Source organism: Dasypus novemcinctus, chromosome 21, assembly GCF_030445035.2.
Source record: "Dasypus novemcinctus isolate mDasNov1 chromosome 21, mDasNov1.1.hap2, whole genome shotgun sequence".
Classification (NCBI taxonomy): Eukaryota; Metazoa; Chordata; class Mammalia; order Cingulata; family Dasypodidae; genus Dasypus; species Dasypus novemcinctus.
This window is the reverse complement of record NC_080693.1, coordinates 36539962-36552088: the sequence shown is the minus strand read 5'-3', so window position 1 is coordinate 36552088 and position 12127 is coordinate 36539962. Positions and strand designations below refer to the sequence as shown.

General features: G+C 53.7%; 1 protein-coding gene across 1 annotated transcript in view; it reads left to right on the top strand.

Annotated features, from left to right (window-relative positions):
* Nucleotides 1-1647: 1647 nt before the first annotated feature.
* KSR1 (kinase suppressor of ras 1) overlaps nt 1648-12127 on the top strand; it is a 151649-nt gene continuing 141169 nt past the window's right edge. The window contains exon 1 of the mRNA XM_058283821.2: nt 1648-2083. Within this exon, the coding sequence (XP_058139804.1) occupies nt 1877-2083 (207 nt within the window). The 5' untranslated portion in view covers nt 1648-1876. The remainder of the gene's footprint in view (nt 2084-12127) is intronic.

The following is a 12127-nucleotide window of genomic DNA, read 5'->3' as shown; positions in this document are numbered from 1 at the left end:
CAGTCAGGGTTGGGGGAATTCCTAGATGCAGACGCAGTGCTATCAACTGAGTGAGGACTGGATCAGTGATTCTTAATGGGAGAGGCTGGGGTGCAGGACCTCTTTTTCTTTTGTTTCAGAAACTCTCCATGGGAAGAGTTACATGTGTCAAAATGTGTAAAAAACACATTTAAAAGTATCATAGTTTTGACCTGACAATTTATTTTGAAATTTCAAATGATGTTAAATATTTTAATGGGCATTAAAATGGGAGGAAGTGGGTTAAATAAATTGCCAACCAGTACTGATTACTTTAGTGTCTATAGCTTAGGCTGGACCCATCCTCACCCTCCAAAAAAAAAAAAAAAAAAAAAAAAAAATTACCTACCAAGTGCCTAGGTTTGACTGGCCTGGGAGACAGGAGAAACATGGCATAGATCTGCCTGGAAGAACTCACTGAATGGCCCCTGAACACTTTATGGAGCCCCTGCTGTGGCCTTGCACTTGTATTTGGCTCTCTGAGGAGGTAGAAGAGTGGGTGGTTAAGTTAGCCAGTGGCTTCTGCAGTCAAGGAGTTTGCTTAGAGGATTGTATGAGAGACAAGAATTCACAGAGGAAACATTTCTTTTGTCTGGTATTAGGTGCAAGGAGGGATGTGTGGGACCTTTTAGCAGATTCTTGATTTTTTTCAGTTGTGCCAGATAACAGAGCACAAAGGTGGACTGGTGGCAGGCGGCAGAGGAGGAAGGAACGGATGGGCTGGGGCTTGAATGTTGGGTAATGGAGGAACCCAAAGATGCACCCAGACAACTACTAGTCCATGGCAGCATTGCTTGCTGTCCTCTGCTGGGGCCCCGGGCCATATTTAGGAGATCTCTGGTTGGTCAGAATTACTAACACTGACCCAGTGACATGTGCCAGTGACCAGTCTAGGTGCTGGACATTCGTTAACTTGCTTTCATATCAACCCTATGAGGTAGGTACTATTACCACCCCATTTTATGGATGAGAAAACTCGGACACTCAGAGGTCACACAGCTAGGAAGCGGTGGAGCCAGAATTTGAACTGCTCTAGAGAGCCTGCAGGACACTGCATCAGTGTGCTGCTCCACACTGGGGTGGCGAGCTGGCCTGGGGGTTGAGCGGGCGAGGCACATAGGCCGCGGCAGAGAGCCCTCACCGCTTGCTCCACGCCTGAATGTACACTTCGGTGTGGACACTCGACAGTACAGTACCAGGCGGACCGGCTACAGGACGAGACCTTCAGGGCCCTTCCCACTAGATTGGTGGATCCTAAACTCACAGAAAAAGCCTGGAAGCTAGCGGTGCCCATTTCCCGGGGCTTGGCTGCGGCTGAGGAATTGCGGGATTAGCACGGTCCCTCGGCTCAGGGGCAGCGGTTCCCTCCCCCGCCCCATCCGGGGGTCGCAGGAAGCCCCCCGGGCTCGGAGGAGGCGGGGCTGAGGGGGGCGAGCAGCCGAGGCTCCCCCCGCCGCGCGCGCGCGTGGGAGGAGCCGGCGCCGGGCAGCCCCTCCCGGGACGCGGAGGCAGGGCCCCGCTGCGCCTCCCGCGCGCGCCGCGGAGCGGACCGCAGGGCGCGGGGCGCGGGCCGGCGGCAGGTGCGCGGACTACAAGTCCCAGCATGCGCGGCTGCCCTGACCCGGCCCCCGCGGCCGCTTAAAGGCTCCCGAGCCGCAGCCGTCGGGTCGCCGCGGCTTTCGCTTTGCCGCCGAGGCTCGGCGGGCGGAGCGGTCTCGGCGGCGGGCTCTCCTCCTCGCGGCTCGGGTGGCGCGCCGGGGCGCTCCTCGTCCAGCGCTCGCGGTTCGGGGATTCTCTCCGAGGCGCCCCCGTCCCCGGGCTCCCCGCCGCGGTCGCCCCGCAGCCCCGATGCCGAGGCATGGATAGAGCGGCGCTGCGCGCGGCGGCGATGGGCGAGAAGAAGGAGGGCGGCGGCGGGGACGCGGCGGCCGCGGCCGGCCGGGCGCTGCAGCAGTGCGGGCAGCTCCAGAAGCTCATCGACATCTCCATCGGCAGCCTGCGCGGACTGCGCACCAAGTGCGCGGTGTCCAACGACCTCACCCAGCAGGAGATCCGGACCCTGGAGGTACGCGGGCCGCGGCGCCGCGGGGTCGCGGACCCCGCCTGGGCCCGAGGGGCGGGGGTCGGCTGCCCGGGAGGCGGCGTCCAAACGCCGCCCTCGCCGCGCAGTTCCTATCCTTGAGCCCGGGTCGCCCCTTTGAGGGTCGCTCTCCCTCCACCACTCGCAGATGCGGCAGCTTGTGGACTCAGCCCCTCACCTTGGGCGGGATTGGGGGTGAGGGGACGTGAGGTGGGACCTGGGATGCAGGCTCGGGGAGCTGGTGGGAAGAGTGGGCTGCGCGTACTTCCCCTGCCTCCCTCTTCGCCCCCACCCCATTTCCAGTTTGCGGAGCCGCAGGGCTCTTTCTCCCACTGAGTCACACGCTGGACTTTTGTCTGTGTGACTGAGCCCGGCAGCCGTGGGCCGGGGTGACGTGCAGTGGAGGGCTCCCCTGAAGTGTGAGGGCAGGCCTGCGGTCCCCTGCCTGCGCTTCACGCCCCGTCCTGCGCCTGGTGCCTTCCCTTTCCACTCTTCCAGGTTTTCGTCTGCCACTTTTCAAAAAGTGTCTGCTGAGACTGCATTTTTGCTGTTCAGGCATTTGGTGCTTTCCTTTAGCGTTGTTCAAAGTGTAATTACCTATTGACTCCCCCTGCTAGGTACCCCCCCCCACACACACACATTGGACTGTGGTTTGGGAAGGATTATGCTGGGGAATGAATCCCTTGGTGGGAAGGTGACTCTGTTTAAGGGGTTCTGGTGGAGACAGGCTCCAGCGTAAAGAAGAGATGAGATAACGCAGGCCCACCTCTCTCAAATTATAGCTGGGAAGTGCATATTCGGAGGATCTGGAAGAACCAGCCAAAGGGGAGCCTCTTCCTTGCCCCATTTCCCTAACACACAATAGAGAGAAACTAGTGCCATTCCCAACTATTTTGGCCGGGGACTCCAAACACTGTGAAATTCTAGGGACCGCTTAATAGCTGCACTGTTTTGAAGAAGGGGCCTCTCTCCAGCTGGTATTGACACATCTGGCCTTCTGCAGGTCTCAGGGTGTTTTGTTTTATTAGAACCTCAGTTTCTTTTCTCCCCTCCTGGCTGTTGTTAATTGCCTGTGCCAGCTGTCATAGGTCCAGCCAGTGATTTCTGGTTATAATTACAAAACCAAACCTCCCGCCTGGATCCCACCACAAACCTTCATCCCTCTTTGGTCCAGAATGCTCGGGGGTGACTCTCTCCTTCTTAGTTTTATTTTCCTAATAGCAAAAAACAAGGATGTTTGGCAGCATCCAAACAGTACTGGCTATTATTATTTTTATTATAGTTGCTGCAGCAGTATTTGACCAGGGCTTTGCTTAAAAACAAAAACAAAAAACCCAACAACCTCCCTCACATCTGTCTCTCTTCTCATGTATGCTGTTGTTTTTTAAGTGGCTAGAGAAACTGACTTCTTGAACACAGCTGAGTGTGTTTGCCCAGCAAAGTTCAGTTTGACACAATAGGGGCCTGTGTGGCACAGCTCCTGGAGGAGGGGTCCTCTGGCAGTCGGCAGTGTGTGTCTGTTTGGGATGGGAAAATATTCTCTGAGTTGGTCTCCCTTAGATTACCCCCATGCTGCTCTGGAGTGGATGGACCGCTATTTCCTGCTCATTTTCTGGACATGGCACTTTGCCCTCTAGCACCCTGACTTCCAAAAGTCCTTGCTCTTTTTGGCAAAGGTGTGGTGGCATCATGACACTCCAAAGCATCCAGCTATTTGTCTCTGAGCTGGTTTATTTGGTGGCCTTCCTCCCGAGCTTTGGGTCGTTTATTTGTATGTTCATCTCTGGTGACTGGAAACCCATCTGAAGGCCTAAAAGGGATTTGCAGTGGAAATGGGAGCTAATACCCAGCTCCCTCTTCTCTCCCCTGCAATGTGGATTCAGGGTCACCCTAATTCTCTGAAAAGGCAGGGTCTGGGATGTTATTTGGGAATGGGGATTTGGACCCCTGTAGCTAGTTTTGTGGGGCTGCCACCAATGAGTTTGGGTGAATCATGTCACCCCATGAACCTCAGCCTCCTTACCTACAAAATATGGGGGTTGGAATGAATCTCTGAGGAACCTTGTGGCTCTAAATTCTGTGATCTAGTGAAGGGAAAACAGCTGGGTTGAATCAAACATTTGTGTTTGTTTTTATGCGTATCCCTGTTTAAGAATATCCAGGGTTCTAACAGTCCATATTTATTGAACTGATAAAATTGGGGGCAAATGTATCACTAAAAGAAGTTGATGTTAGGGGCTGTAGGCAAATGGAAAACCCACGGCTTTCAAATCAGGTCTGGGTTCTGTCTGCATGACCTTGGACCAGTCCCTCGACTTCTGAATCTCAGATGTCCCTGTCTGTAAAATGGAGATGAGATTGCTTAAACTCTGCAGTGTCGTCATTGGCCTGTAACTCTGTGCTCTACCCTCTCAAAGATTCTGCCTATAAACTTTCCCTAGTGAAAGTCAAACGAGCTTCATGCAACAGGCCACCTTTAATGTTTCTATAGCTGCCTGTTATCTCTGAGAGACGGGTGACACAGGCCGGAAACAATCCCAGCAGGCCGGGGGTGGGGGGTGGGGGAGACCCCCCCCAGCAGTGTGTGGTCAGGTGGGGCAGCAGTGATGTCCACTCCGGCTCTCTTTCCCGTTCTGGAGGGTTCTCGCACATACCAAGCCAGGGCCCGCAGAGACATGGCTTGCGACATTAGATCCCTGGCTTGAGAAGAAGGGATTGACAAGAGGGTTTGGCTTTTTCAACCAAACCTTCGGAACCCCAGCCTACTGTGGCTTTCATTCAGTAAGCCCTCAGTGGAGAAGCAGCACAGGAAATGTCCCTGGAAGTCCCTGACACTGGCCGAGGGCTCGGGTAGTGAGGGCCTGCTGGGCTCTGCATGTTGGTAATGGCTTTCTCCATGTTGTGGTCAAGTTTGGCTTGAAAAGGATGGAGGAGGCCAAGGCTTAATGTTTGCTTCCTACCAGCCAGGCGGTGTGCTGGACCCTTCTCAAGCCCCTAAGATTTCTTGGAGATCAACCAACCTTCATCACACACATTTTTTTTCTTCCCTCCCTCTTGCTCATGGGAAGGGAGGGAGACAAAACCTGGAGCTAGAAGTTGTGAGGCTGCTTCATCCCGGCGGGTCCTGGTGCCCTGTCTCCATCAGGCGCTCCCGGGGCTCTGAGAACTCAGCCGAGGCCAGGGGGAATGTTCTCTCCCCCAGGTGTGCCTGGGGCCGCACACTTGCTTCCTTCCTTCATCCTCTGTGGGCCTCCAGGGCTCAGAGACAGGGAAGAGCAGGGGAGACAACACTTGGCGGACGTCACAGCTTTGCCCTTCCCTGCCATCCTCTTAGAACTGCCCAGAGACAGGCCGTGCCACGCCAAGTCTCCCTGCTTTGTGCTCCTGTGGTGAAAAATCCCTCCTTAAGCATGCTGACCTGGCTAAAGGGGATCCCCAAGGACGTTGCCAGTAAGGGCAAGGGACGTGGGGGCCTGCGGTAGGAACAGTCTCTGCACCTCGGCTGCTCCCTGAGGCGGTGCCTGGAGCTAGAAGGCACCTGGGGCCCTGGTGCTCTGGGGATGGTCAGAGAGGCCTGACTTTCCTCTGCTCCGTCATGGCTGGGCCAGAAGCCGTCCCCTGGTCCCTGGGAATTGCCGTGAAAGGAGAGGGATGCCTCTGTCCTCTCAGATCAGGTCTTAGCGTGCGTGGACAGGCGTCCCCTCGGCAGATGCTTAGTTAGCCACTGGTTTGCTGTGTGCCCAGCTGGCAGTCGCTCTGGCAAGGATTCTGAGGTAGGTAGGATGCTCTCCTGGTCTGTGGGGGCACTTGGAGTCTAATGGGGGAGCCGGGCAGGAAACCAGTAACTCCAGCACTAGGGCTTCATCAGAGCCCTGAGGGGAGGGGGCTCTGCATTGGGAATCTGAGTGGTTATCTAGTCCAGCCTCCTAGATTGATGGGAAATAGTCCCAGAGTCTTGGTGGCTTGTCCCAAGTCACCTATCCCTGGCAGAATCAGAAGCCTGGTACCCGCCTCCCCCCAGCTGCTGCCTCTGCGTGTGGCCTCTCCCTGCTTTTGCTCCATGTCTGGGATGCAAAACTAGAGCGGGGCCCCCCCTTTGTGCCCACTTCTGCCTTGGCAGCTTTTTCCCTGGTGAAGCTTGCCACCGATGTTCTCGGCCATTTCCCTGGGCCGTGAGCCCGGGGGAGGGCCGGGGGGTGCCGGGCCCAGGCCCTGGCAGATCTGCAGCTGGGGTTAGCATGATCCTGGTTTGCCGCCGGGGTCTGTGCCGGCAATACCTCCCGCCGGTCTTTTGAGCTGCTTCCCCTCCAGGGGTAGTTCTCCTCAGAGTGGTCTGGGTTGCCTCAACATCTGGGAAAGCCACATTCCACACCACAAGGATTCCGGCCGGGGCTGCTTGCTGCGGTATGTGGAGGGGTGAGGCTCTGGCCAGCAGCGGCAGGGCTGGCGGTGGTGGTGGGATGCGGCAAAGCCTGCGGCCGCCACGTCTGTCCAAGCTGTGCTCTGTCAAAGGATGTCCCCTCAGAACAGGCTGCTTGGGGTCTCTTCAGGTTCAGCTCAGAGGGAGAGCTGCGTGGATGATTTCGGGGTTCCGAAAGTGACCTTGGAGCAGAGGGCGGGCTGACATAGAATGAGAAGTCCCGGGTTGCTGCCACAGGGGTGCGCCCCTCGGCTCTTGGTGTGTGCTGTCCCATTTAATGCTCGCTGTGGCCCTGTGAGGTTACCCTCCTTTCACAGAGAAGGAAACTGTGGCTCAGAGGGATTAAGACGCTGTCCCAGTTAGTAGGTGGTGGAGCCTGGGTGACTGGTCTCCAGAACCCATTTTTCTTCCCAGTTGCCTCTAGAACCCACGGTGGGCGGATTCTGGCCAGGGTCATGGCTGGTGAGACTAAGGGAGCGGCCAGTAGCACAGGGCAGCCGGGGGGTGCTTGGGCGGCTCCCCTCCAGATGACCCCATGCTGGCCGCGGGCTCTGAGCTCCGGCCTCGGGGCTACTTCCCTAAAGTCCCGCTCAGTCCAGCCTCAGAGACGGTTCTCTCTGTCAGCAAACTGTGATGCAACCAGCTCTGTGCTTGTATCTCGTTCTGAGAAACGAGAAGCTGCCTGGAGATCAACTTACTCATAATTTTTTTAATGGCTACCTGCCTTGTTCTTTTGAACAATTTTTAATTCCTTTGATAAGCCGTATATGCTTTAACTTTCCACATTTAATTCAGATATTTTAAAGATACCCATAGTGATACATGATCACTATGGAAAAAAAATTCAAATGAACAACAACAAAAATCACTCGTGCCACCTCTCAGAGTATTAACATTTTGCTGTTACCTTTCCAGTCTTTTTATTCCGTGCATTTGCGTACAACGCACATGTGAATATTTGTGGAGCGGACCATGTGCATTGCCTTATGGATGTCTTTTTTCTCCATCAGCACATACACATCTGCAGCATCACCATTAGTGACTGCTTTGTATGCTCACACCATAAATTTATCTAACCAGTCCCCTAATGCCGGCCATTCAGGCTGTTTGTAACTCTCCCTACTATAAATCATACTGCATCTAGTATCTTCCTAGAAGTGAAATTTGCTGGGTCAAATGTATGAACACATTTAACATTTAACATTTGTCCTAGTCTTCAAAATCTCCCCCCCCGCCCCCACTCTAGTCAGGAATCCCAGAATTTATAAAACCACAGCCTTTTGATTTATCCCTTTGCCTCTGCCTCTGTATTTATGCCGAGGTTTGAGAGTTGAAACAGGAGACAGGACGTGGCCCCGTGGCTGAGGTTCTGGATTGTGTGTCAGCAGTTGTGGGTTCTAGTTTTGCGGGTGTCTGTGGTTGCTTGCAGCTAGCCCGTCGAGTGTCAGAGGAGAGGCCCTGTGGGCTGGCTGATGAGAAGAGGACATCTGGATTTCTTGGTCTCTTGGGTCCAGGGACAGGTTGCCTTGGGCAGTGTGTAGCTGTCTGGTGAGGTCTTGATCACTTGAGGCTCATGAAGGGTGCTTGGCTTAAGTGTAGCCTCGATTTCATCACTGACCCCAAATATTGCCAGGCTATGGGGTTGATTTAGTAGAGACCTGGTTCCTGAGGTGTAAGGGCTGCAGAGGATCTTGAGATTCCTCTGGTCCCACCCTCTCATCTTGCAGGTAAGGAAACTGAAGGCCAGAGGAGGAAGTGACTTACCAGGAACACCTATTAGGGAGATTAACAAGAGTTGGAGAAGAGATGGGTGGTTAATAAAGGAGCACTGAGCTGAGAGTCAGACGCGGGGTCTCTCAACCTTGAGCGAGACTTTACTCTACCTTGACCCTGGTCTGTTGACTGATTGCAGACTTGCTACCAGTCCCGTGGTGGTGGGGTCCTTGACCTCCAGGAGCTTCCTGCAAGAGGAAGCAAACTGGGTTTGCTTTTCCAGTCCTATCTCAATGTCTAAGGGCCCCTAGAGACTGGAGAGATTTTTGGGGAGTGGTCTAGGGTGTTCTGTGAGTTGGGTCTTTTTTTGCAAATCTTTCTGCCCAGTGGGCTGGTTCAGCTGGAGTGATTGTCTTGAATCTTTGGACCCAACAGTGAACTTTAAAGGGCTTCTGTCTTTCTGCTAAAAGATCCCTCGGAACATGGATGAACCCAAAGGGCCTAGGGTTTGTCTTAAAAATTCATGCAGATTTTGTATTCTGTACCATTTTTTGCCTTCTATATCCTTGTTGGTTTTAATGTCAAGATAATGTTATTAATTCTTTATAATTGCTTCCAGAAGATGCAGCATTTTATCTAGTGTCTGTTGTGGCTCCCCTCCCCCCCCACATCTCCAGTCTCAGACCCCAGCATACTCTGGGGACAGTTGTTTGCATCAAAGAATGCTTTGTCATTTATTCCCAGGCATGACTGTTTCTCATCTGCATTGAAAAAGTCACATTTCAAACTGCCGCCACATATAAAACCTATATATTTATATACACCTGTTTTTCTCTGTTGTCCTGGCCTTGATGGGTGGCAGTGTGTTTTAACTGGGTAGATTGCCTTTCAAAATAACAGAGCTAAAGTCATTCTGTTTGCTTGCCATTTTTCCTCCTCCCTTCAATTTTTCTACCATCAGAATAGTTGCAAGAATGAATTGACTTGTGTTAAAAATGCAAATTAAAAAAAAAAGAAAGAATAATGCAGTATGTGGAATAGATAAGCTATGATTAGGAAAAAATACATAACTTTCGGACAGCTGTGGGCTGTATTGGCAACATAAGGAACATGAAGGCTTTGCTTTCTGCGAGTCTGGTGAGGTAAACTGCTCAAGAGCGACGGGGCTTTCTCACGCCTGGCAGCTGGAGGCTTCGATTTCTGACTTAGTTCATTTGGGTTTACTTTTGATCTGGATGAGCAGACCAGCCTTACTCATGGTACCTGCAGAGTTTGGGTTCAGAAAAAGAACAGCTAGAGGTAACGTTAAGAAACGAGCCGAGTAAAACAAGAATAAAAAATAAAATGACCAGAGTATTCTCACTTACGAAGCACTTCTTAAGAACTCCACTCTCACCCTGGCCTGGGACCCTGGAAAGAGCTTACAGCAGCCTGTCCCACTTGTATGAAACAGGATGCTCCTGTGAAAGGGGCTTTCGTGTTGTTCAGAAAGTGCCATCTCAGCCGTCTCCCTGGAGGTTCCTGAGGACAAGGATTGGTATTTTGAAGGCTCTGAGAAGTCCTGCTGGTTGGATTCCCAAACTTATTCGTCCAGGGAACACAGTTGGGGAAGCACTGCCTATGCCAAGAGCAGGAAAAGAGGAAAGAAATTGTAGGCTCAGTTTCCACGACTGTTTTTATGAAACCGAGGCCCCATTTGAAGTTCCAGTTAAAAACTGGGTGGGTTAAGGAGAAGCGGAGTCGTGGGCAGCTCGCTGCTCGCAGACATCTTTCACTTGCTCCCGCCAGCGGCGCGGTGGCGAGCCCATGAGGACAGCACTCACTTCCTGCGTCCTCCGAGCCTGGTGCCCAGGGCCTGCTCTGCACGGGGTCTCCCAGGAACTGTGTGATCCCACGGGTGGGCAGAAAACAATTCCAGAGAAATGCAGATGGCTGTGGGTGTGTTGGAGCCTGGGGCTGCCGAGGGGAGGGGCAGGGCTGGGCTGCAGAGGAGGAATGCTTTTTAAAACAAAAAGGGAAATGCTGGCTCAGAATGGAGAGGAAAGGAAGCAGCTTCCTGTTTCTGGCGGTGGCTTTTTGAAAGGGGGAGTTCTCTTTGGCCCCTTGACTGAGGGAGGTGGGAGCGGGTGGGCCTGCTGGGGCCACTCAGGCTACCAGCTACGGCTCCCATACCACTGCCCGTGGTTTCAGAAACGGTGTGCCAGCTCTACCCCTTTACATTTTCCCCAGATAACAGAGTCAAGTGGATGTGTGATTTCCAAAATGAATATCTATCTATACATGTTACAAAATGAGTATGTCATAATAGCTGACATTTACTGAGCATTTACTCCTTTTTATGAGCTTTACGAGACATTCGCTCCTCTCATGGGCCTTAAGTGGAAGGCACTATTTTACTGGTGAAGAAACGGAGAGGGTAAGTGACTTGCCCACAGTCACACAGCTAAGGAGAGCCTGAGCTGTGACTTGTGCCCAGAAGCCTTAATTACCCACCTATATTGCTTGGCCTGCGATTGCAAACCCTTTTCCCCTCCAGCTGGGAAAGTCTGTTTTCCAAGCATAATTATTTAAGGTTCTGCTGGCCTTTCTCTAAGCACCGGAGGACAGCCCCAAGCCTGGGTCAGGCACTGGTGATTCTTCGGTGGGATGCCTGGATTCTGAGTTTATATTTAAAAAAACAAAAAAAACAAAAACAAAAAAATCATGGGAATGCTCAAACATGTACAAAAGCAGAGAGAGTGATAGGATGAGCTTCCCAGCAGCAACCCCCAACGCCAGCAAGAGCCAGCTTTGTATCTCTCACGTCTACACCCCAGGAGGCCTGGTTTGGAGGCTTGTGGCAGTGGGCAGTTGACCTCAAGGAAGCAGAGTGACCCAGGGAGGTCTTCTTGTCCAGCCCCCTGCCTCCAGGCAGAGCTACACCTGTCCCAGCAGGCCTGAAGGCCCCTCTTTCCGCTTTTCCGGGAAGTGAAGCTTTCAGGTGGTTCCCAGCTTCTGGGGGCTGGCTCAGGGCGGGGGCTCCACCTCTCTGTCCAAGCCCAGGCTCCTGCTGCACCTGAAACCTGTCCTCGGACGGTGGAGTCGGCGGGGGTGGGTCTCCTTCTTCCCTGCACCGTGTGAGACTGAGAAGAGACTGGCGCAGGCCTGGCCACCCGGCGCAGCAGGTCTCAGGACTTCCAGACATACTCACGGCTCTTGCCTCTCCTTGTCTGTCTTCTCTCGTTGCATTTTCCACGGGTCGTGAGATGAGTGTGTTTCCACCGACATTTACTACGCACGCGGTGGCGGGCCCCGGCGGAAGAGTCGACGTCCTGGTCCCCAGGGCGCCCGGCGCGCCCCCTCTGTGTGGTTCCAGCCGTCGCGGGGCCCCGGCCCTCGTCAAGGGGCCTCCCTGCCGCCGTGTCTCCTGCCTCATCTGCCGCTCGTCCTCCGCCAAGCCTGGTCCTGCTGACTGCCCTCTGAGTTCTCGTCCCCGCCGTCTCCTGGCCCTGGAAGGGGTGCTTTGCTTTTCATTGTTTTTCGTGTGCTGCCTGGCTTTGGTTCATTTCTTGCTGTATTCTCTTACAAGTGTTTCCCAGGCCCAGGCCAGTTCTTGCTCGTTGTTTCAGGTCTCTGAGTGACCTCCCAACACCACCGTGATGCCGTTCTGGGAAAGGACGGTCCCGAGCACCTAGCGGGGCATTGGGGCGGGCGGGAGAGACTGCGCCAGGGCTTTCAGGTGAAAATGGTACGCGTTCCAGCCTGGCTCTCCCGTGCTAGGGCGGCCTTGGGCAAGTTCCTTAGCTCTCTGCACCTCGGTTTTCTTGTTAAGTGGGGGCAAGAGTACGGTTTATTAGGGCTCTTGTGAGGAGTTTCTGAGATGTGGAAGGTATACTGGACAGTACCTGGCACTTAGA